The 24,952-nt window shown below is 44.6% G+C and overlaps 1 protein-coding gene across 1 annotated transcript in view; it reads right to left on the bottom strand.

The window, feature by feature from the left end:
• The window catches only part of TMPRSS9 (transmembrane serine protease 9), a 210,944-nt gene that overhangs the window by 32,352 nt on the left and 153,640 nt on the right, over positions 1–24,952 (bottom strand). Inside the window, exons 11-12 of the mRNA XM_073598864.1 lie at positions 21,101–21,237; positions 5,717–6,059 (exon numbers count right to left, since the gene is read on the bottom strand). Coding sequence (XP_073454965.1) covers positions 5,717–6,059; positions 21,101–21,237 — 480 coding nt within the window. The remainder of the gene's footprint in view (positions 1–5,716; positions 6,060–21,100; positions 21,238–24,952) is intronic.

The following is a 24,952-nucleotide window of genomic DNA, read 5'->3' as shown; positions in this document are numbered from 1 at the left end:
AAAACCTGCACAGGCCGCCTGCTTCTACCATTTATCTGCTGCATGTGTGAACAAGGCCTAAGATAAAGTGAAGTCAACTTATCCAAATTTTAATTCTGTTATGACTAAAGCCAGAGGGGAAGATTGAAAACCAGGCAACTAGTATTATGAGAAGGAGGGATCAGCAGTAATAATCTACAAATTTCTCTAGTTAAGTTTTTATTTAAATGAATAAAGATACTTGATCCTGGTTGACATACTCTATCGATGTATCTTAGAAGTGCACCTATGTATAGACTGTAACATGCTGCCAGTCAGATCCCCCGCCCATCCAGAAGGCCCTCCCATTTGTGACAGCAGGCGGGGGTTCTTCTCACATGTAAGTCCTGTCACTTTTGAAATCAGTGTGGCTGTGCGGGGCTCCACCCACACAGCCATGTCATTCATTTACAGAGATCTGTGAATGGATGAACTACAAGCTCTGTTTTCCACCACAGCAGAAGGACTTTTAGTTCTCAATGGAATATAAGTGTGGTGATCAACACCCTTGTAGTCCATTGACACCTTCTTTAGCTCTCCAAGTAAAAACCCATACCTTGGTATGGACACCTTCTTTAGCTCTCCAAGTAAAAACCCATACCTCGGTATGGACACCTTCTTTAGCTCTCCAAGTAAAAGCCCGTACCTAGGTATGGACACCTTCTTTAGCTCTCCAAGTAGAAACCCGTACCTCGGTATGGACACCTTCTTTAGCTCTCCAAGTAAAAACCTGTACCTCGGTATGGACACCTTCTTTAGCTTTCCAAGTAAAAACCCGTACCTCGGTATGGACACCTTCTTTAGCTCTCCAAGTAAAAACCCATACCTCGGTATGGACACCTTCTTTAGCTCTCCAAGTAAAAACCCGTACCTAGGTATGGACACCTTCTTTAGCTCTCCAAGTAGAAACCCGTACCTCGGTATGGACACCTTCTTTAGCTCTCCAAGTAAAAACCTGTACCTCGGTATGGACACCTTCTTTAGCTTTCCAAGTAAAAACCCGTACCTCGGTATGGACACCTTCTTTAGCTCTCCAAGTAAAAACCCATACCTCGGTATGGACACCTTCTTTAGCTCTCCAAGTAAAAACCCGTACCTAGGTATGGACACCTTCTTTAGCTCTCCAAGTAAAAACCCATAACACCTTCTTTAGCTCTCCAAGTAAAAACCCATACCTCGGTATGGACACCTTCTTTAGCTCTCCAAGTAAAAACCCGTACCTCAGTATGGACACCTTCTTTAGCTCTCCAAGTAAAAACCTGTACCTTGGTATGGACAGAGAGCTGAAGGAAGAGTTTGCAGGAGCCTGGCATTGCACCCGCAAGTCACTGATTAACGGTGCAATGTTTGCAGGCTCCTGTGAAAAAAAAAAATAAATGAAAATTTTTTTTCTTTAAAAAATATGTGTATTTACTATTTTTTAAAGGTGGACTTTGCCTTTATACTATTCACATTTTCATAACAAGCAGTAAATGAGCTTTGAAAGAAGCCACCCCTGACCTCTCTAATTCCTTCTATGGTGCAGTATTTTATTCTTCAAGATCCTTATAGATCAAAACAAAGACTCTTAAGGCTGAAGTCACACCTAAGCCTGAGTGTTTACAGGCGGTTTTGGAGCACAAACATATGTGAACAGGCACAGTTTAAAAGCATCTAATTATGATTGTTGAGCGTTTTGGAGCTTTGAGCTTCAACCTACAAAACACTCAGGTGTGAATTAGGGTTAGAGATGGGTTTCACTTTTGGTTACATTAGAAGGCTGGCAGGCTGCCATAAACAGCTCTCCATAAAATCAGATTTCAAAGGCTCTTTTGTGAAATCTGGAAATTAACTGCTTGCCACACGCCCTATAGCAGTTTTACTGCTACAGGGCGGCAGCTGTGCTCCGAATCACCTGTATATATACGTGATCCCGCACTTCCAGGTGTGGTGTGCGCATGCGCGTTGCAGGCAGCCTGCTTTCACTGTGATTACACACACAGTGGAAGCTCGTGGTACTTGATGTTTGCAGGCACCCGCCAATCGTCAGGCAGAGGCACAGAACTGCAATCTACCTATGTAAACTACGTAGATCACCATTCTGATGGGAGGGAAGGGATGGAGTTTGTGTTCCACCTCTCCCCCTAGTAAAAGCACCTCACACAGTTCACATAAACACTGGTTAGGCACACAGTTAACCCTACTGACATTACTCATGTAATTTGTTAATGACAAATACTACTATACATACACTTGTAAAATTTAAAATAAATAAAAAAAAACTAAAAATAGCAAATGCTATAATACACTCACTATAGTAAGTATTAGATATAACCATAAAAACAACCTCAGCAGCGCTCCATCACTAAACACAACAAAATTGCATGCATGTGAATGTCCTACAACATACAGTATCTCACAAAAGTGAGTACACCCCTCTCATTTTTGTAAATATTTTATTATATCTTTTCATGTGACAACACTGAAGAAATTATACTTTGCTACAATGTAAAGTAGTGAGTGTACAGCTTGTATAACAGTGTAAATTTGCTGTCCCCTTAAAATAACTCAACACACAGCCATGAATGTTTAAACCGCTGGCAACAAAAGTGAGTACACCCCTAAGTGAAAATGTCCAAATTGGGCCCAAAGTGTCAATATTTTTGTTTTTTATTATTTTCCAGCACTGCCTTAACCCTCTTGGGCATGGAGTTCACCAGAGCTTCGCAGGTTGGCACTGGAGTCCTCTTCCACTCCTCCATGATGACATCACGGAGCTGGTGGATGTTAGAGACCTTGCGCTTCTCCACCTTCCATTTGAGGATGCACCACAGATGGAGACATGCTTGGCCAGTCCATCACCTTTACCCTCAGCTTCTTTAGAAAGGCAGGGGTCGTCTTGAAGTTGTTTTTGGGGTTGTTATCATGTTGGAATACTGCCCTGCGGCCCAGTCTCCGAAAGGAGGGGATCATGCTCTGCTTCAGTATGTCACAGTACATGTTGGCATTCATGGTTCCCTCAATGAACTGTAGCTCCCCAGTTCTGGCAGCACTCATGCAGTCCCAGATCATGACACTTCCACCACCATGCTTGACTGTAGGCAAGACACACTTGTCTTTGTACTCCTCACCTGGTTATCGCCACACACGCTTGACACCATCTGAACCAAATACGTTTATCTTGGTCTCATCAGACCACAGGACATGGTTCCAGTAATCCATGTCCTTAGTGTGCTTGTCTTCAGCAAACTGTTTGTGGGCTTTCTTGTACATCATCTTTAGAAGAGGCTTCCTTCTGGGACGACAGCCATGCAGACCAATTTGATGCAGGGTGTGGCGTATGGTCTGAGCACTGACAGGCTGACCCCCACCCCTTCAACCTCTGCAGCAATGCTGGCAGCACTCATACGTCTATTTCCCAAAGAAAACCTCTGGATATGACACTGAGCACATGCACTCAACTTCTTTGGTCGACCATGGCGAGGCCTGTTCTGAGTGGAACCTGTCCTGTTAAACCGAAGTATGGTCTTGGCCACCGTGCTGCAGCTCAGTTTCTGGGTCTTGGCAATCTTCTTATAGCCTAGGCCATCTTTATGTAGAGCAACAATTCTTTTCTTCAGATCCTCAGAGAGTTCTTTGTCATGAGGTGCCATGTTGAACTTCCAGTGACCAGTATGAGAGAGTGAGAGCGATAACACCAAATTTAACACACCTGCTCCCCATTCACACCTGAGACCTTGTAACACTAACGAGTCACATGACACCAGGGAGGGAAAATGGCTAATTGGGCCCAATTTGGACATTTTCACTTCAGGGTGTACTCACTTTTGTTGCCAGTGGTTTAGACATTAATGGCTGTGTGTTGAGTTTTTTTGAGGGGACAGCAAATTTACACTGTTATACAAACTGTACATTCAATACTTTACATTGTAGCAAAGTGTCATTTCTTCAGTGTTGACACATGAAAAGATATAACAAAATATTTACAAAAATGTGAGGGGTGTACTCACTTTTGTGAGATACTGTACACTATATTACCAAAAGTATTGGGACACCTGCCTTTACACGCACATGTAATTGAATGGCATCCCAGTCTTAGTCCGTAGGGTTCAATATTGCGTTGGCCCACCCTTTGCAGCTATAACAGTTTCAACTCTTCTGGGAAGGCTGTCCACAAGGTTTAGGAGTGTGTTTATGGGAATGTTTGACCATTCTTCCAGTAGCGCATTTATGAGGTCAGGCACTGATTGCGGACGAGAAGGCCTGGCTCGCAGTCTCCACACTAATTCATCCCAAAGGTGTTCTATTGGGTTGAGGTCAGGCCAGTCAAGTTCCTCCACTCAAAACTCGCTCATCCATGTCTTTATGGACCTTGCTTTGTGCACTGGTCCAAATCATTTGGTGGAGGGGGGATTATGGTGTGGGGTTGTTTTTCAGGGTTTGGGCTTGGCCCCTTAGTTCCAGTGAAGGGAACTCTTAAGGTGTCGGCATACCATAACATTTTGGACAATTTCATGCTCCCAACTTTGTGGAAACAGTTTGGGGATGGCCCCTTCATGTTCTAACATGACTGCACTAGTGCACAAAGCAAGGTCCATAAAGACATGCATGAGCGAGTTTGGCGTGGAGGAATTTGACTGGCCTGCACAGAGTCCTGCCCTCAACCCGACAGAATGCCTTTTGGATGAATTAGAGTGGAGACTGTGAGCCAGGCTTTTTTCCTCCAACATCAGTGCCTGACCTCACAAATATGCTTCTGGAAGAATGGTCAAACATTCCCATAGACACACTCCTAAACCTTGTGGACAGCCTTCCCAGAAGAGTTGAAATTGTTATAGCTGCAAAGGGTGGGCCAACGCAATATTGAACCCTACAGATGAAGACTGGGATGCCATTAAAGTTAATGTGCGTGTAAAGGCAGGTGTCCCAATACTTTTGACAATATAGTGTATATCTAATAAGAAGATATTCCAGATGGCAAAAGCAGTGTTGCACCCACCCCATGGAGTTATACAACCCTCACACAATTTGCCACCAAAATTATATAAATGCATAGTCCACCATGCGTGAAAAAGTGAGTCTCTGTTTATCCGTGTGTCACAAACGTGGAAAGCAACTCCAATGAAATCTGTGATGTCTGTCACCAAAATCACCACGAATGAGTCCCACTCCACTTAAATTCAACACTCACCACAGGCAGGTAAATATGAGGCTTGAATCACTGATATCACGGCCACGGGCAGGTCCTCCATACTTGCAGGTGTTGTGATACATGCTATAATACTCGCCATAAATAAAGTACAGCACCATAGCGTAATCCCGTACACAAAAGTTTATTGCAGACCCCCCCCCCCCCCTTTTAAAACGCACTTACAAACATGCAAACAAACTGAGCAATCATGTGAAATCACAGTCAGATTACCCCCAGATGTCTCAAGCTTGCATCAGGCTCCGCTCTGTGTCAACTCAGCAGCGGTGCTCATTTTACGGTTATATCTAATATCTATGAAAGGTATCCAATTATATGCAAACATAAATTCCTCGTTTTATTTTCCTTGCATGTGATTGGGTACTTTCGCTAAATTATTTTTTAATTAGTTTCACAAGTAAAAACTCACTTTGCAAAGTGAACATGTTCTGCACCTTCAGTAAATCAACCCCAATTTTAGATACAATCTGAAGCACTTTTACATGGCAGATAGCATTTTTTTAAAATTACCTTGAGGTTTAGATGTGCTGAGAGGCTTCTGGGTTGGTTTTGCTGGCAGGGTGCTACTGCCTGGCTTAGATTTGGTGGTTGAATGCTTAGTCATGGGTCGAGCAGTGGTAGCTTTGGAGTTGGTTGTCCTTTTTATACTGCTGGTGGTTGTAACAAAGCTGGTATGCGTTTCCATTGGTGTAGGTGCTGAGATTACTCCCTGAATCCAATTTCGAACTTTGCTGACCCTCACATAGACTCCAGGTCTTCTGGCTTCAGCGCAACCCACTCCCCAGCTCACAATGCCTGCCAAAAAGAATTTGCCAGTTGGCTCCTCACAGACTAGAGGGCCTCCTGAATCACCCTGCAATAAGAAAATACTGTAATTAATTGGTACATCTTTAGAAGAATGCCGGATTTCCGTTGGGGGTCTCTGCATCGAGTAACAGTCTAGTCTAGTCCTATTCCTCTTTGTATGCCCCCACCCCAGGTCCATGTTCCCCTCTGATTCCTCTGCGCTTCCTCAGTTCACCAGACATCATCCAACTGCCTCGCTGACCCTTTCCCCACTCTCTTCCAGACATTTCCCAGCTACCTCACCTACCTTTGACAGACCTTTCTTTGCCATACCTACCCTTCCCCCCAACAGACATTACTCCCCCAGCTGTTTTACCTCCCATCACTCCCAGTGCCATATTATGCCCCTAACACTTCATCCCACCCCTGAAGTGGGCAGTGGCTTTAGAGGTAGGATTGGGAAGCTGCCAGAGAAAAGGTTCTTGACAGAGGTTACCACAAGTTACTGCAGATGGAACAATGGAGGACAGACACAGCCAACACAAAAAAACATAATGCCACCCAACCTTCATGCACTAAATGATTCATGTAAGTTCAAAGATGCGCCTCCAGCTTTTAACCCACAACAGACACAATTTCCGCTATCGCCATACCATGGCCCCTGCAATTACCACTCTAAAGTCCCTCCACAGTCCTTCATATCACTTCTAGAGATGAGCAGCAATTTATTGGAAACTTTCACAGCATAAGTGTGGACTACACATTTTACACAAATTTTGACAAAATGTTCCTCTTATTTTTCCTATGGCAATCTGCATACTGTCATACCCTCTACAATTCTCTCCTGAACATACTGGCTACTGTCATACTCTCTGCACTACCCTCCTGTACATACTTCCCTGTCATGCCCTGTGCAATCCTCTCCTCTACATACTGCCCACCTTCGGACCTGCCACACTCTTGCCCTGCAAATACTGCCCAGCATTATATCCTCTGCACTTGTCTCCTACACATACTGCCCCCAGTCCTACACTACACATTGCTCTCTTGCAGATACTGTCCACTGTCATATCATCGACACTGTTCTTCCGCACATACTGCCTACTCTCAAACCATCTGCACATCCTCTCCTGCACATATTGCCCATTGTTGTACAGTACACTCTACACTTCTTTCCTGCACATACTGTCTGCCACCATACACTCCACACTTCTCTCCTGTACATACTGCTCAAGTCATATCCTCTACACTTCCCTCCTGCACACAGCCTGCTGTCAGACTCTCCACACTTTACCCATGTGCATGCTTTCCACTGTCATATCCTTTCCAATTTTATTATGCACCTACTGCCCCCCATCATACCCTCTACTGTCATATCCTATACAGACGGTCCAGTGCAAAACAGTCTGCATTTCTCTCTTGCACATGCTGCCTGCTTTCATACTGTTTGCACTCCTTTCCTGTACAAATTGCCTCTTTCACACCCTCTGCACCCCTCTCCACCTCATATCACCCGTGGCCATAACCTCTGCAATCCTCTCCTAAATATCCTGGTCACTGTCATACCCCCTGTCCTCCTTTCCTCCACATATGGGCTTCCGTCATGCCCTCTGTGGTTTTCTTCTTCACATATTGCCTAATGTCATACTCTCTGAACCCCTTTCTTACACATACCAGTGTCATACCCTTTGATTAATTTTTGTAATATGCCCAAACTTGCCAGTTCTGGAACAGGCATACTGTTCTACTTCATATTAAATGACAAAAGATATAAACTATTAGGAGGGCTTCATATTTATATATAAAAATAGAATTTTTTAAAAATGCATACAGTTTTTTCTCTCAAGTGAAACATATATACTCTCTATTCTGTTACTTTTTGGACAAGGACATATATGATCAGATTTGTACTTCATCATTGCAACTGCTTTGCACCCAATCCCCCATATAACATTTTTTCTGTTTTCAATGGTGATTGACTTTGAAAGTATCTGTAGGGTCGTTATGTACACTCTGACCAGGTAGGATTCCTGCCTTATAGGCAAGCTGCGGACCAAGTGCATCGGGCAATAGACCTTATATCAATATTACAATCTTCCTGGGATGGTGGAGGGGTCAGACAGGGGGTGCTTCTATCCCGCGATATACGTAAGGCATCGGACTCCCTCTCCTGGCCTTATCTTTTTAGGATGCTGGAAAGATGGAATTTTGGTCCTAAATGTATTGCCTCAATTCATTCCCTTTATAGCAATATGCAGACGATGGCCCCTAGGCTCCCCCACTCCCCTGTGGCACCCCTCTTTAACAATCCTCAATTTCCACCAGGTATGACACTTGCCCTCTTTCGTTGGTGGATGGACAAGGGACTCTAGGGCACTAGTTTGACCATAGAGGTATACGACCCTCTTGGTATTTTGTGCAGGATTTGCAGATGCCCCCCGTTGAGAGTTTCCGCTTACAACAAATATGACACTTCTTAGGGTCTTTACAAAAGAACGGTTCAGATCTTACAGTATGAACACAGTTCGAAAGCAAATGCATACAGGAGACTTTTTAGAGGGGTTGTATCTCCATGTTGTATAAATCCTTTTCCCCCCCTCGTCCAAACTTCCTTATCAAATGACTTGGGAGAGGGATCTGGGCACTGGCCTGGAGGTGGAGGACTGGCAATCCTGGACTGCACGCATTCATAAGGGTATAATGAATGTTGCCCTGATTGAAGCAGGATATACACGTAAAAGCCAGTAAATTAGAATATTTTGAAAAACTTGATTTATTTCAGTAATTGCATTCAAAAGGTGTAACTTGTACATTATATTTATTCATTGCACACAGACTGATGCATTCAAATGTTTATTTCATTTAATTTTGATGATTTGAAGTGGCAACAAATGAAAATCCAAAATTCCGTGTGTCACAAAATTAGAATATTGTGTAAGGGTTAAATTTTGAAGACACATGGTGCCACAAACTAATCAGCTGATTAACTCAAAACACCTGCAAAGGGCTTTAAATGGTCTCTCAGTCCAGTTCTGAAGCCTACACAAACATGGGGAAGACTTCAGATTTGACAGCTGTCCAAAAGGCGACCATCGACACATTGCACAAGGAGGGAAAGACACAAAAGGTTATTGCTGAAGAGGCTGGCTGTTCTCAGAGCTCTGTGTCCAAACACATTAATAGAGAGGCAAAGGGAAGGAAAAACTGTGGTCAGAAAAAGTGTACAAGCGATAGGGATCACCGCGCCCTAGTCAAGATTGTGAAAAAAAACCCATTCAAAAATGTGGGGGAGATTCACAAGGAGTGGACAGCTGCTGGAGTCAGTGCTTCAAGATCCACCACCAAGAGACGCTTGAAAGACATGGGTTTCAACTGCCGCATACCTCGTGTCAAGCCACTGTTGACCAAGAAACAGCGCGAAAACCGTCTCACCTGGGCTAAGGAAAAAAAGAGCTGGACTGCTGCTGAGTGGTCCAAAGTCATGTTTTCTGAAGAAAGCAAATTTTGCATTTCCTTTGGAAATCGAGGTCCCAGAGTCTGGAGGAAGACAGGAGAGGCACAGGATCCACGTTGCCTGAAGTCTAGTGTAAAGTTTCCACCATCAGTGATGGTTTGGGGTGCCATGTCATCTGCTGGTGTCGGTCCACTCTGTTTCCTGAGATCCAGGGTCAACGCAGCCGTCTACCAGCAAGTTTTAGAGCACTTCATGCTTCCTGCTGCTGACCTGCTCTATGGAGATGGAGATTTCAGGTTCCAACAGGACTTGGCGCCTGCACACAGCGCAAAATCTACCCGTGCCTGGTTTACGGACCATGGTATTTCTGTTCTAAATTGGCCAGCCAACTCCCCTGACCTTAGCCCCATAGAAAATCTGTGGGGTATTGTGAAAAGGAAGATGCAGAATGCCAGACCCAACAACGCAGAAGAGTTGAAGGCCACTATCAGAGCAACCTGGGCTCTCATAACACCTGAGCAGTGCCAGAAACTCATCGACTCCATGCCACGCCGCATTAATGCAGTAATTGAGGCAAAAGGAGCTCCAACCAAGTATTGAGTATTGTACATGCTCATATTTTTCATTTTCATACTTTTCAGTTGGCCAACATTTCTAAAAAATCCCTTTTTTGTATTAGCCTTAAGTAATATTCTAATTTTGTGACACACGGAATTTTGGATTTTCATTTGTTGCCACTTCAAATCATCAAAATTAAATGAAATAAACATTTGAATGCATCAGTCTGTGTGCAATGAATAAATATAATGTACAAGTTACACCTTTTGAATGCAATTACTGAAATAAATCAAGTTTTTCAAAATATTCTAATTTACTGGCTTTTACCTGTAAGGTAATTGCGTGATGGTACCTTGTGCCAGAACGCCTCTTCAAAATGTATCCAGATTCGTCCCCCTCCTGCTTTCGGGGCTGTGGTCAGGTTGGCTCTGCTCTTCATATATGGTGGACTTGTCCTAAGGTCCATCGTTTCTGGATAAGGATTCATTCCTTAATTCATTCAGTCACTATGGTTAACATTACTAAAGACCTTCGCATAGCCCTACTTAATGAACCTGTGGAAAATATCCCAAGGTACACACAGACTCTAATTTATTATATGTTTTTGGCGGCCAATATATCCATCGCTACCACATGGAAAAGTCCAGTGATCGACTTAGCTTTAATGAAGCGAAAAGTAACCTGGATCATGCTCCATGAAAAATTGGTCAGCGTCCTATGAGACAAACAACCCTTGTTTGTAAAGGTGTGGACCCCTTGGTTTTCTTACCTGCAGGTGCCGAACACTTGGGATTAACAATGGAACGGTGCTGGGTTGGACACCTCCACAGGTGTGGTCTCACTTCTTTGTTTTCTTTTCTGACTCACTTCCTTCTCTTTTTCTAACTTGCTTCTTCCATTCCTTTACTCAGGTGCAAGATGGGCCCCCTGGTCGGACCTGCTGTCTCGACTTTGGGGTTCCCGTCTAGGTTTTGTATGTAACGATGTCCCTCAAAAGATATGTCGCTGTTACACTTGATTTTTCTAAGTATACAATAATTATATATATATATATTTTTGGGGTAAGATAAATAAGTCCAGTGTTGGATGATATAGTGGTCACTATGGTTGTAATAATTCCATCATTATGCCTATAGGTTGCCTAGGTGTATGGGTGAGTGGGTGTTGTACTGCTTGACCCCTCTGTCGAATGTACAAAGTTGGCCTGATGTAAGGCCCATGAGTTGTTTGACCTATTAGTGGCATATAAATGAATATGTTTCTCAATAATAGTTTTCTTACAAGTTGACCACTCTGTCACAGTCTCTAATAACCAATGGCAGATCTCCATGGATTTATGTCTTAATTCCTTACCCTTAAAACATGCTATCAATGACTTCTTGTTTATTGTTTATGTCATCAGAGCCATTTTTCACTCTTTTGTATTAGGCTCCATGCACACTGAAGCTCAAAAAAGCTTTTTTTGGATGCCAGATTGCTGGCAGAAAACTCTGGTTGAAAAACGTGCTTTTAACAGTGTTTTGTACTAGCATTTATGAGCGTTTTTTTAGCGTTAGCGTTTATGGGCATTTTTAATAAAAATACATAGAGGACACTCCAAAAATCCCACAACGCCTTCCAAACTCCCACAATGCATTGAAAAAATAGAACGCCGAACGCTGATTAACATGCATTTATGAGCGTTTATGAGCGTTTGGCGTTTTTTGGCGTTTTTTGGAGGTGAAAAACGGCACTTTGAACGCGAATTTCTGGCGTTCAGAAAAAAGCCCATAGACTCCATTGCTCATTAAAGCTAAAAAACGTCCATGTGTGCATGGACACATAGGATAACATAGACGGTGTTTATGGGCTTTAAAAAAAAAAAACGCCAATGTTTATCAGCTCCAGTATGCATGGAGCCTTAAATTACAACGTTTAACTTTAATTCTAAAAAATTAAATAAACAGATTGAAACAGAAAGTATCTTTAGAAGGAGATCCCTATTGGAGATCAATGGCAAGTCATCAATAAAAAGTTATTTGTAAAATTACCCTATAACATTGAGTCATTATTTATTTGTAATAAGTAGATAGACCTGCATATATTTAAGACATAAAGAATAATTATTCCTAAATATTTAATGAAATATATTAGTATGATTCATTTTCAGAAATAAGTGTGCAAATCTTAACTTGCATGTTCGTTATTACAATTCAAAGAATGTATTATGTTCAAAATTGCTATTTTCCATTCCCAATTATCTGAAAGGATATGATGACATGTCTCAGGCTTGGTTTTTTTGTTTCCAATTTTCACGGCCCATTGCACATAGGGATCAGCGCTCCAGAGCAGCCCCTGCTTGTCATACAGTACCATTCACACCTATTCCTGGAGCCACTGGCTGGCTATACAAACAGCTTTTTGTGCTTCTACGACAACTGTGATTCTCAAATATCCCTAGCTCTTTGTGTTCACTCTCATACTATTCTCAAACCTTTTTGCATTGATTCACATACAATCATCTAAAAAGACATTTCAGACCCAAATAAAACCACATGGCAAATTTTAAATAATTTGTCTACACCACTTTTAAATGGGTAAATTATTTTAAATGCACCATGTTGCCAGACTTGGTGTGTGCAGAAGTTGAGTGTGGAAGGTATGATGGAATAAATAAGTGCAGTAGGGGAGTGGGAGGGTATGACATCCAGTGCAACAGTTTGTAGCGGTACCCCCGCAGGGGCTGCTAAGGATTATGTTCTGTCTGTCACCCTGCTCAGCCCTGCATTCACTCTTAGGCCCTCCGAGACATTAAAAAATCAGTGAACTTTGTTTTTTTTGTTTTATTGAGGGGTATAACTTGGATGGGGGTGGGAGATATGGGATTCCCAGCGTTAATAAACAGCAATCGTTTTTTTTGACAACTTTGTACACTCCCTGTACATACTCCTTCAGCTTCCTCCTGCACAAACTTGCTTGAAGCTCATTAGTCCTCACTCCACCAGCTCATTACTTGCTGCAGACTGTTACTTCTAGTCACCTTCAGCACATCACTTGGTTCCCCAGGGACAGGTAGCACTATTTGTTGGTTAGGCCTGACAAAGACTCAGCCAAGCCTCAGCAAATGCCCTTTGCAGGCTGGGCCCGCACCCCACAGGTGTAGCAGAAAAGTAATTACGCTAGCTGCCCTAACTATGGCTACTGATCCCAGTAAGCCCTCTTTCCTGGCTGCAGCTGCCTCTTTCCACTGCCCCTTTCACCACAGTCCACACTTCTGGTTCTGCACCCATTACAGACTGCAAGCTCCCAGTCCTCTCAGGCATGCCTCCCCAGTCCTCCTGACTGTGTCTCACTCACCAGCCCTCCTGGCTGTGACCAGTTGTCCTCCCTGGAGTCTCTTAGTAGTGCTCTCTCATGCTGTCCTCTCCTTGCTCTATCTTGTGCCTTCAGTCCAGGACCTCTTCATTTGTTCCTGAAGGTGGTCCCGACTGCACCCGAGCCCCGGCCCAAGGTCACCCCTATCCCCCCCTCAGACTGGGGAGCTCCCTCAAAGGCCCCGACAGCCTCCTCACTCTCTCACTCCAGCTCTTCTACCCAACAACTCCTCCCCAGCTTGGCTGACCTTATGTATTTAAGGAGGCCTGCCCCCTGCCAATCCAGGTTGGGGATTGGTCAGGGTTCCCCAAAACACCCCTCTCTTCCAAGAACTTTCTAGCACACTCTGGAAAGAAGATGGAGGTCTCAGTGATGCTGCCTGTGAGTCACCAGCTGCTACCCCGAGCCACTCCCAGCCCAGATCAGAACAAAACAAACAGGCCTGACTGCCAGCCAGGCCTGCCTAAATTTACCTGTCCTAACAAAAATCCTACCTCTAGCACCTACCTACCTAGAGGGTGTTACACTTACCCCCCAACAAAATCCAGCCAGTCTTTTGACTGGGAAAATGTGAAAAATAGCTCCTGGGTCCAGAAGCAAGGGCATCCCATAAATTGAATAGGAGGGGAAAAAGGGAATAAACGTGGATGGGAAACATATATACAAATAAATACGTATCAAAAATAGAAGATTATTTTGTTCAGTATCGACAGCATATACATTGCATTCCTAACTACAAATCCATACCACTAGGAAATCAGTCAAATACAAAAGACCAGAGCATCTCCCCCTCAAGGGAAATCCTCCATCCGCAGGATCCATAACTCCAGCCGGAGATAGATAGACAGCTATCCCATCTGAAGCAGTCCTGTGAAAACAACAAACATCCTATTCTACCTATTCTGTACACTTTACAAACTTTCTGTCAGAAGGGGGGTTATGACCCTACTGACAGAAAGAACAAAAACAATAAAAAGCACATGAGTCACTTCAAATACACTTTCACCTATAGTACTGTCAGGATGGGGTTATGGCCTGCTGACAGAACATTAAAGGAGAAAATACAGCATAAAGAAGCAACAGTCCTCTTCGGATTTCCTGATGGGAGGAGCCCCTCCACGAACAAACAGGCTCCCTAAAGAGTTAGTTCAAGGAACAGACCTCACCCTTAGTGTCCTTGCAACAGGAAATAGGATTCATCCGTTGGGCACAACAGGGTGGCAGGCCGGTCTGATCCTACAAAGTCAGGGAAAAGAAGCACATTCACACTGCAACGCTCCAGAAGTCCATGTGACCATTTTTTTGATGGCTGTACCTCTAATAGTCCTTTCAAGCATAAAATTGTGGGTCAGGCAATCTCTTCCTGCTGCCCTCTCCTCCCTGATGGAGACAGAGTGACTCTTCCTAGGCTGTCCCACCTTGGCAACCATCACTCTGTCCCTGTAGATGGAGCTCCCCAGCCGCAATCACTTACAAATGTCCTCAAAACGGGCCCATGTCTCCTCACATTCTAGCACCCGCAATGGCTTAGGTATGTGTAGAAACTCCCAGACCAGGTAATCCTCCCACTCTCCCCGTGAGTTCTCGATGATGTCCATGTTTGCGGGAGGCACATAAAGATAGTCCAGACCCCACTCGAGAGCTTAACTTCCTTCTGGAACCGGGAAAATCTGGGCAGTGCCCTTGGTTTTCCTTTCCCGGGCAGGACACAGGCATCAGGGGACCTCTGCACCCACTGCCGGTATTCAACTGCTCTAGTCTGGGTGGTGGATGGTCTGTTCATAAAGATTTGTCTGTAACTAATGGGTGTTCCTGCAGCATCTTCAAGTCTCCTAGCAGAATCTGGTGCTTCTCCTCCCTCGGATGGGACCTCCAGGACCTGGGAACCTCCTGTCTCTCATTCCTCCTCTGAGCTGCTATCAGGAGATGACCACTCTGCTAATCTCTCCAGGGACCCGAACTCCGCTAACAGTCTGGGAGAACCCCAATCTATGGCCCTGCCCTCGCACTCTCTGTCCAGCTCACCTGAGGGCGCACCCCCCTCCAGCACTGGCTCCTTCTAGACTGGGATAGCAGGGGACATAGGAGAGGCCGGCATTTCAGGGACAGTTTCTGGTTCTTACTGGGCAGTACTCACAGTTACCAGGTCTCTGACCAGGCAACAGGCCACGACAGACTCCTCTATCCTTAGGTCGCTGATGTTCACAGGGGAGTCACCAGGCTCAGACTCTACCCCATCTTTTGGCGATGATTCCAGGCCCGCTCTGGCCTTCTGGGATTTCCGCGGCTGCACGCAACACAGTCCTGAGTGCAGGTCCACACTATAGTACTGTGGCTCCTGCTGGCTGGATGCAAGTCGGGTGAGCGGTTCACGACAATGATCGCACCGGACCCAGGCACTTACCACTGCGGTAAGTTACTTGCAGTCTGGACACAGCAGGCACAGATGCTTCATCCCCTCAGCGACCCCAAGGGTGAATCCCTGCGATGCTCCAATCGAACACGGGTGTCGACCAGTGTCCTCCCTACACATCAGGCAACCAAGTCAACGCTGAGAGTATGCGTTAACCCTCCACCATCTTGATCCTCTGCCTCGTGATGTCTGCTGGTAGCAGGGAACACTGGGTCTCCTCTAGGGTGTGGCACCGTCCCCTCTCTTCCAGACAAAGGTGTCTGTAAAACTGATAGGCAGGCCCCTCCCTGAGCACGCTGTTGTAACCCCTTGTTGGATGAACTGAAGGTTGCAGGCATGCTGCGACTAGCAGGACTTGTCCAGGCATGTTGCTCAGCACTGACTGTGCCCAAACAACTGAAAGTAGATGGCCGCTGACTTCTCCGGTGGTTGCCGGTAGCAACAACAAAGTAGCCATGTCTCACTGAAGGTAACATTCTTAGCAAAGTCCCACCCGCAGGCTTACCCGACCACCCCAGGCAACAGTAAACAGTTCCAGGCACACTTTACTGTTACAAGCAGGAATTTAAAGCAAAAGTCCAGAATGTCCAGCATTAGCAGAACGCTGGGCATATTTGTAATCCACAGTCACGATCGCCCATTGTGGTTACCACGGGTGACAGCACATAATAGAACAGTTCCTGAGTTGCAGGATAGGCACACGTATCTGCCCCAGCCGTGGTTGGGGCGACTGGGTGAGCAGGCAGCAATAACAGAAAAAATAGAAAAAAATGACTGCGCTAAGTGAGCAATACAAATAAGAAAAAAGGCAGCAGCAGCTCAATATGGGATACACATATGAACAAATAAAGATAGAAATGGAGCTGCACTAAAATAAAAATATTAACCACAAATTGATACAACACACAAATGTGAAAATAATGTTGAAATTACTCCCAACACCACAAAATATTGAATATTAAAAATGAGTCCATAATCATAATCACACATGTGAAATCTTGATACTACTTGTGACAACACCACAAACTCGTGCTCCTCCACCACATAGATTGCGTGCTTACCAGAGGCAAGCTAAAATGGACTTGCGTCTGTTAACCCCACCAGGACCTTGTTCCAAAGAAATGGCAATGACAGCTCTCAAGTGCTTGATGTAATGAAGCAGGAACACACAACAAACAGCCAAGGGGACTCAATCATTCAGTGGTCTCGGTTGAGAACCAGAGGGTAACCCAGAATAAAGGAGAACTCACCATAGTGTAAATCGTATTAAGGTGCCCCAGAGTGTGACAAAACACGCGTCAGGAGGAGTGGCGTGCTGACGTCATCGCGCTGCATACCCTAGTGGACGGGCATTAGCTTGCCGGCCGGCTTTTTTGAATCTTTGCAAGTTTACCTCTTACTATGTGTAAGTGCAATCTTTTATGTTAATAAATGTTCTTAATACGATTTACACTATGGTACCATCACTTACACTTTTTTCAACCAGACTAACTATGTAACTATAAAAAACACAAAAATCAGCACAAGGGACAAGACTTACTAAAAATGCGCTGTGTCCCTTGTGCTGCTGACTCCTGGTTTCCTTTAAATTTCCTCCATCGACTTCCCAACCACTCTCACTGTTATAATCATCAGGTACAGCGGGGGTCAATAGAATTACAGTACAACGTTAGTTGTCATTAGCACTCATCAAGAGTGCCCGATTATGCCAGCTCTTTCTGCCAAGCTCCTCGCTAAAAAGAAGCAGCTTCTATGATTAAAACAGCATCTATGAATGGAGGGTGAGTGGATGATTGAAAGGTCCGCCCTCTCCATTTATAGACCACGTTTCATTCCTTGAAGCTGTAATACCAGCTTCTATGAATGGAGAATCTGGGTGAGCATAGTCAGACACTATTCATGAGCTTAAAGCGGAGTTCCGCCTTGGGGAGAAAAATTTAAAGTCAGCAGCTACAAATACTGTAGCTGCTGACTTTTACTATATATACACTTACAGTATCTCACAAAAGTGAGTACACCCCTCACATTTTTGTAAATATTTTATTATATCTTTTCTTGTAACAACATGGAAGAAATTACACTTTGCTACAATGTTAAGTAGTGAGTGTACAGCTTGTATAACAGTGTACATTTGCTGTCCCCTCAAACTAACTCAACACACAACCATTAATGTCTAAACCGCTGGCAACAAAAGTGAGTACACCCCTAAGTGAAAATGTCCAAATTGGGCCAAAAGTGTCAATATTTTGTGTGGCCACCATTATTTTCCAGCATTGCCTTAACCCTCTTGGGCATGGCGTTCACCAGAGCTTTTACATGTTGCCACTGGAGTCCTCTTCCACTCCTCCATGACGACATCACGAAGATGGTGGATGTTAGAGACCTTGCGCTCCTCCACCTTCCGTTTGAGGATGCCCCACAGATGCTCAATAGGGTTTAGGTCTGGAGACATGCTTGGCCAGTCCATCACCTTTACCCTAAGATTCTTTAGCAAGGCAGCGGTCATCTTGGAGGTGTATTTGGGGTCGTTATGATGTTAAAATACTGCCCTGCAGCCCAGTCTCTGAAGGGAGGGGATCATGCTCTGCTTCAGTATGTCACAGTGCATGTTGGTATTCATGATTCCCTCAATGAACTGTAGCTCCCCAGTTCCGGCAGCACTCATGCAGCCCCAGACCATGACACTCCCACCACCTTGCTTGACTGTAGGCAATACACACTTATCTTTGTACTCCTCACCTGGTTGCCCTCACTCACGCTTGACACCGTCTGAACCAAATACGTTTATCTTGGTCTCATCAGACCACAGGACATGGTTCCAGCAATCCATGTCCTTAGTCTGCTTGTGTTCAGCAAACTGTTTGCAGGCTTTCTTGTGCATCATCTTTAGAAGAGGCTTCCTTCTGGGATGACAGCCATGCAGACCAATTTGTTGCAGTGTGTGGCGTATGGTCTGAGCACTGACAGGCTGACCCCCCACCCCTTCAAACTCTGCAGATGTTGGCACCCCAGCAGATCTTCGGATCAACTGTCCGCCACCATTCCAGGTAAGGGAACCCGGTAGTGAAGCCTTTTCGGCTTTACACCTGGTTCCCTACTGTGCATGCGACAAGCAGGCTGCGCTTACTGATTGGCCCGACGGCGGAGTTAGGAGGAGGGGGCTGAAATTCTGGGAGATTGGGCCACGGCCTGGTCTCCCAGAAGTGGGGAAGGGGATCTGTCAAAAACAGGTCCCCGCCCCCCCCTCCCCCTTGAAAGGTGCCAAATGTGACACCAGAAGCGAGAAGAAAGAAATTCAGCAGAAGCTCTACTTTTGGGTGGAACTCCACTTTAAAAGACAGCCCCCTCAGTTCTATTAACTCCTGCCATACCATAAGATTACAGCAGTGGGGTGGGGAAGAGATCTATGGGGGGAAATTTCAAAGAATCCAGGAGCCAGCAGCACAAGGGACACAGCACATTTAATAGTAAGTCATGTCTCTTGTGCTGATTTTTGTGCTTTTTATTTTGACTACACTTAGACTATAATACTGTTCACTGTACTGCGACGTCATCACATGCCATTGTGCATCAATGAGGGTTAGGCTCCATGGCGAATATTGGCAGAAAGGCATCACAGTAGCAGACTGCTGATTAATGCCATCTACTGGCCCAGAGGAAGAGACTGGAGACCCTGCAATATTCAATGGCGGATATTAGACAGATTTCCAGGGGCTGGTGAGCTGATATATTCGTCGCAATGGCTGGACCCTCTGGGGTCTAAGAATATATTGGTACTTGGGCATTATTGGCCGCTACACTATTTAGCCCATTGGCTTTATTGAGGCCCGTATTATCACCAGCTGCATCTATGCCTGACCAACACACTCCCTAATTTAAACACAGTTGAATTCTGGACAGTGCTGCGGACATAAATATTGAACATTCTCTCTGCTAGAATCCCTATGCTGTCATAGCTGTATGACAACTTGCATTACAATCTTTGCGGCTGAAGTCAGGCCATTTTCAATTAATATTAAGTATTAGTCCTTTTTTCCAGTAGGCTCGGAAGGAGTGGGATAGGGTCACTTTCTTGATCCATGAGTAGCTGTGGGGTATACCCCCTGCTTGGCGCTAAATTAATACATTACTATTGGGTGTTACCCCTGTGACTGTGTAAGAGGTGGAGGTGTTTTTTATGTGATTTTTTTGTAATAGAATTATAACTGATTATTAAAGCTGTGTTTGTTAATATATAAACAGAAAAGTGCAGTGCTCTAAACAGGGGAATACCAACAGGCAGGGCGGAGTCCACAGGTGGGTACTCAGGCTATGGTGTCCTCCAGACAACGCCCAAATAGGTAGGCAAAATAGAAAAATAGCCGGCAACTCCAATCCATAAGAATAATTTATATTTTTTTGTGTTTGTTAATACTGCTTGATCCTTTGAGTAACCACCTTTCGGGTCCCTTTACTATTACCTTACCTCATAACCGAGTACTCCACAGGAGAGGTCCCTGTGCTTTTATACATTTTTTTTTTAATACTGTTCGATGCACTGCTGTATCTGTCTTAGGTCCTTCCTCTCCTAAGCAGTGGCTATATATTAAGTTCAATGCTCTCCTGCAGGTCACAATTACCCAGTAGGTTGTGTGTGAATAGGAGACTTTAGAGAACATTCACCTGATCCAGCAGTTTATGTTTAGTTCAGAGAATGAAGGTATATCTGTAGGTATCTCCAGCAATATATCCAGGGTTTTTCTGTCAGAACCGGTTGAAAAATTGCATGTGGACAGTCAAAGAAATATTTTGACATTGTGATTTCTAAATGGAAAGATGCCCATGAAAGGGATGAAAAAATGTTGCTTTTTTTTTTTTAATATCAAAGCTGAACTTTAGCCATGCATAGTTGTACAGACTTCACTCCTGTACTGAAATCGCTTACTCTGGTTTTACTGCACACTTTGAGCTTGTCACATTTCCTGGCTGGAAGACGTTCCAACAGTATTTAGCCCTTTCTTTCCCAGCCAATCTATCCTTGGCCCATCTCTTTGATTAATTCGGTCTTAGTAATGTCAATCATGGAGGCTCAGCATCACATTTGTGCGTTACTTAGGGCGTAGTGCAGTTTTGTGGGTTTTTTTCTAGGACACTATGTGCAGCACATAGCTGGCCCTTCTCACCAGTCATGATCTACAACATCAATGGGTCTTAAATAATGTGTGTAATGAAAACTGTTTTTCTTTTTTTCATTAGCATGTTGATAAAAAGAAAGAGATGAATCAACGAAGGCAAAGCAACATAAGCAGAACCAATTTTAACTTTAAATTCCAAATAATGCATCATTTACCTGACATGAGTCAATCTTGCCTTCAAGGTAACCTGCACACACCATTCTGTCTGTTACCACATTGCTGTATAAACTGTTGCAGAGAGATTGATCCATGAGGGCCACTGTAGCTTTCTGTAGAACTTCAGGTTTTATTACTGAAAGAAAAGAAGATGAATCTTAAGGCCCAATTGAACTGTTAGTTTAAGTGAGCTAAGTGCAGCCCATGTCTAAAAAGCCTGTCAATGCCAACATTCCGCAGAGAACGACCCTTACTGTGTTGGAAAAAGTAGAGGTCTGGTACCCCCCCAGCCACTGAGTCAGAGCTAGAGATCTCTAATAAAGGGGAACCATGAGCTTTCCTGGTTGCAGAGCTATATGTTTGATTAAGCAGGGAGTGTGACCGCTACATAGAGACCACTGCTTTCACACAGAGTGCAAGGGTCCTTCTCTGCAGCATGCTGGCAGGAGACAGGAATTTAGTACTCAGGAAGAGGTTGTGGTTTTAGAAAGAAAATTAACTGTAACACATTGAACTCTTTTTGTTGTGATCCACCTGGATTGTATTTAGCTGATTTAAATTGAAGGTTCAATTAGGCTTTATTGTTCTTAGTTCACAATAAACGTTAGTATGAGCATTGCCTAAAGTGACAAACAAGCCATTTAAAGCATACGTGACATATTCAATTTTAATATGAACTTTTATAAATGAATAACTATATTATGCAATGTATTATATGGATATATTACCTACCCTATGGTGTTCCCTTTAAAATCACACAGATAGCTGTTTCCAGGTAAGTTACTGTGATAATCTTTCTCTTTCTTAAATTTAAAATTGTAGAAAACTAAATCTTATTTTGCCAAACTATTTTTAAAACCCACATTGCAAGGGTTAACGGCTCATTTCTGTCTAATGGGAAAAGCACTTTTACTTACCCTGCTCCTCCAGCAGACAGTGCTCCCCTACGCTCCAGCAGTGGACTGTCCTTTGGCACCCTCACATCCAATTTAGGGCCATGGACATGATGTAAGAGGGCCTTATGCCACGTACACACGAGCGGAATTTCCGACAGAAAGAGTCCTATGGGAGCTTTTGCATCCGATGGGGCATGTATGCCCCATCGGATTTTTCTGTCAAAAATTCAGACGGACTTAGATAGAGAACATGTTCTATATTTTTCCAGAGGGAGGTACTGATCGAGGGTTGACATGTTTTAGTTTAGCTATGACCCCTGCAGTTCACACCCCCGGTTACTCAATGATTTCCACGCTTCACATTCTGATGGCACCTTCCTCAGTCCCTGCTGGTCTTATACCCAGCTCCCTAACAATTCCTATGACTCATCTCCCGATGGCACCTCCCCAGGTAACCCCTTCCCAGCTGCCTCATGCCCCCTACTGATAAAGACAGACTTCCTTCCCAGACTGACTCACATTCCCCCCACAGACACACACCACTTTCCTGCCTCTGCACACTCAATAACACACACACTTTGACCCCCTGGCCACCTCACCACTCCTACACTTGACCTCAACCACCCCACCGCCACTTGTCTCCCCTATACATGTCAATCCCCTACCACCTCACTATCCGCTGTTGACAGACATTTATCTGTGGCCTCTTCTATCCCCATTGACAGACATCCATCCCCATTTGCTTCATGCACCTTGCTAACTGACATCCCTCCCCAGCCAGCTCACGCACCCCGCTGCCAGACAACTCTCCCAAGCCACCTCATGCACCACGCTAACAGAAATTCCTCCCAAGCCACTTCACACACCCTGTAAATGACATTGCCCCCTAGCCACCTCATGCACTCCTCTGACTGACATCCCTCTCCAACCACATCACGCACCCCCCTAACTGACATCTCTCCCTAGCCACCTTGTGCATCTTGGTACTGACAATCCCCCCAGATGTCTCACACACCCACTGCCTGCAGACACACATCTGATACACACATTCCTCCTGGCCACATCAACCTAACATCAACAGCAGTTGCAGATAAATCAAAAGGACAGAGGGAGCCAACAGAGAAAAGCTTGATGAAACGTGGCCTTGCCTGCCTCCTAACCTTCATGCACTAAATTTGTAAAAAGTGTAAGTATACAGCTTATCCCTGCTTCTATTCCATGCCAGACACTGCACAATATGTGTCATCGCCTCTCCAGAGTCCCTGTTGTCTGCTCTCTGCAAACTGAATTTCACGGCAATTGCATTTTACAGTAAATTTGCTGATTTAACATTCAAAAAAAAAAATTCCGAAAAATTTCATACTCATCACAGTCCTCTCCTGCACATACTGTCTACCTCTATAACTACCACACTTCTGTTTTGTACATACTGCTTGCCATCATACGATTCACACTTCTGTCCTGCACATACTGCTTGCCATCATACCCCCCACAATTCTGTCCTGCATATACTGCTTATCATCATACCATCCACACTTCTGTCCTGCACATACTGCTTGCCATCATACCCTCCACACTTCTGTCCTGCACATACTGCTTGCCATCCTACCATCCACACTTCTGTCCTGCACATACTGCTTGCCATCATACCCTCCATACTTCTGTCCTGCACATACTGCTTGCCATCATACCCCCCACAATTCTGTCCTGCAGATACTGCTTATCATCATACCATCCACACTTCTGTCCTGCACATACTGCTTGCCATCATACCCCCCACAATTCTGTCCTGCATATACTGCTTATCATCATACCATCCACACTTCTGTCCTGCACATACTGCTTGCCATCATACCCCCCACAATTCTGTCCTGCATATACTGCTTATCATCATACCATCCACACTTCTGTCCTGCACATACTGCTTGCCATCATACCCTCCACACTTCTGTCCTGCACATACTGCTTGCCATCATACCCTCCACAATTCTGTCCTGCACATACTGCTTATCATCATACCATCCACACTTCTGTCCTGCACATACTGCTTGCCATCCTACCATCCACACTTCTGTCCTGCACATACTGCTTGCCATCATACCCTCCACACTTCTGTCCTACACATACTGCTTGCCATCATACCCCCCACAATTCTGTCCTGCAGATACTGCTTATCATCATACCATCCACACTTCTGTCCTGCACATACTGCTTGCCATCATACCCCCCACAATTCTGTCCTGCATATACTGCTTATCATCATACCATCCACACTTCTGTCCTGCACATACTGCTTGCCATCATACCCTCCACACTTCTGTCCTGCACATACTGCTTGCCATCATACCCTCCACAATTCTGTCCTGCACATACTGCTTATCATCATACCATCCACACTTCTGTCCTGCACATACTGCTTATCATCATACCATCCACACTTCTATCCTGCACATACTGCTTGCCATCATACCCCCCACAATTCTGTCCTGCATATACTGCTTATCATCATACCATCCACACTTCTGTCCTGCACATACTGCTTGCCATCATACCCCCCACAATTCTGTCCTGCATATACTGCTTATCATCATACCATCCACACTTCTGTCCTGCACATACTGCTTGCCATCATACCCTCCACACTTCTGTCCTGCACATACTGCTTGCCATCATACCCTCCACAATTCCGTCCTGCACATACTGCTTATCATCATACCATCCACACTTCTGTCCTGCACATACTGCTTGCCATCCTACCATCCACACTTCTGTCCTGCACATACTGCTTGCCATCATACCCTCCACACTTCTGTCCTACACATACTGCTTGCCATCATACCCCCCACAATTCTGTCCTGCAGATACTGCTTATCATCATACCATCCACACTTCTGTCCTGCACATACTGCTTGCCATCATACCCCCCACAATTCTGTCCTGCATATACTGCTTATC

Source organism: Aquarana catesbeiana, linkage group LG01, assembly GCF_042186555.1.
Source record: "Aquarana catesbeiana isolate 2022-GZ linkage group LG01, ASM4218655v1, whole genome shotgun sequence".
Lineage (NCBI taxonomy): Eukaryota > Metazoa > Chordata > Amphibia > Anura > Ranidae > Aquarana > Aquarana catesbeiana.
This window is presented reverse-complemented; position numbering and strand designations above follow the sequence as displayed.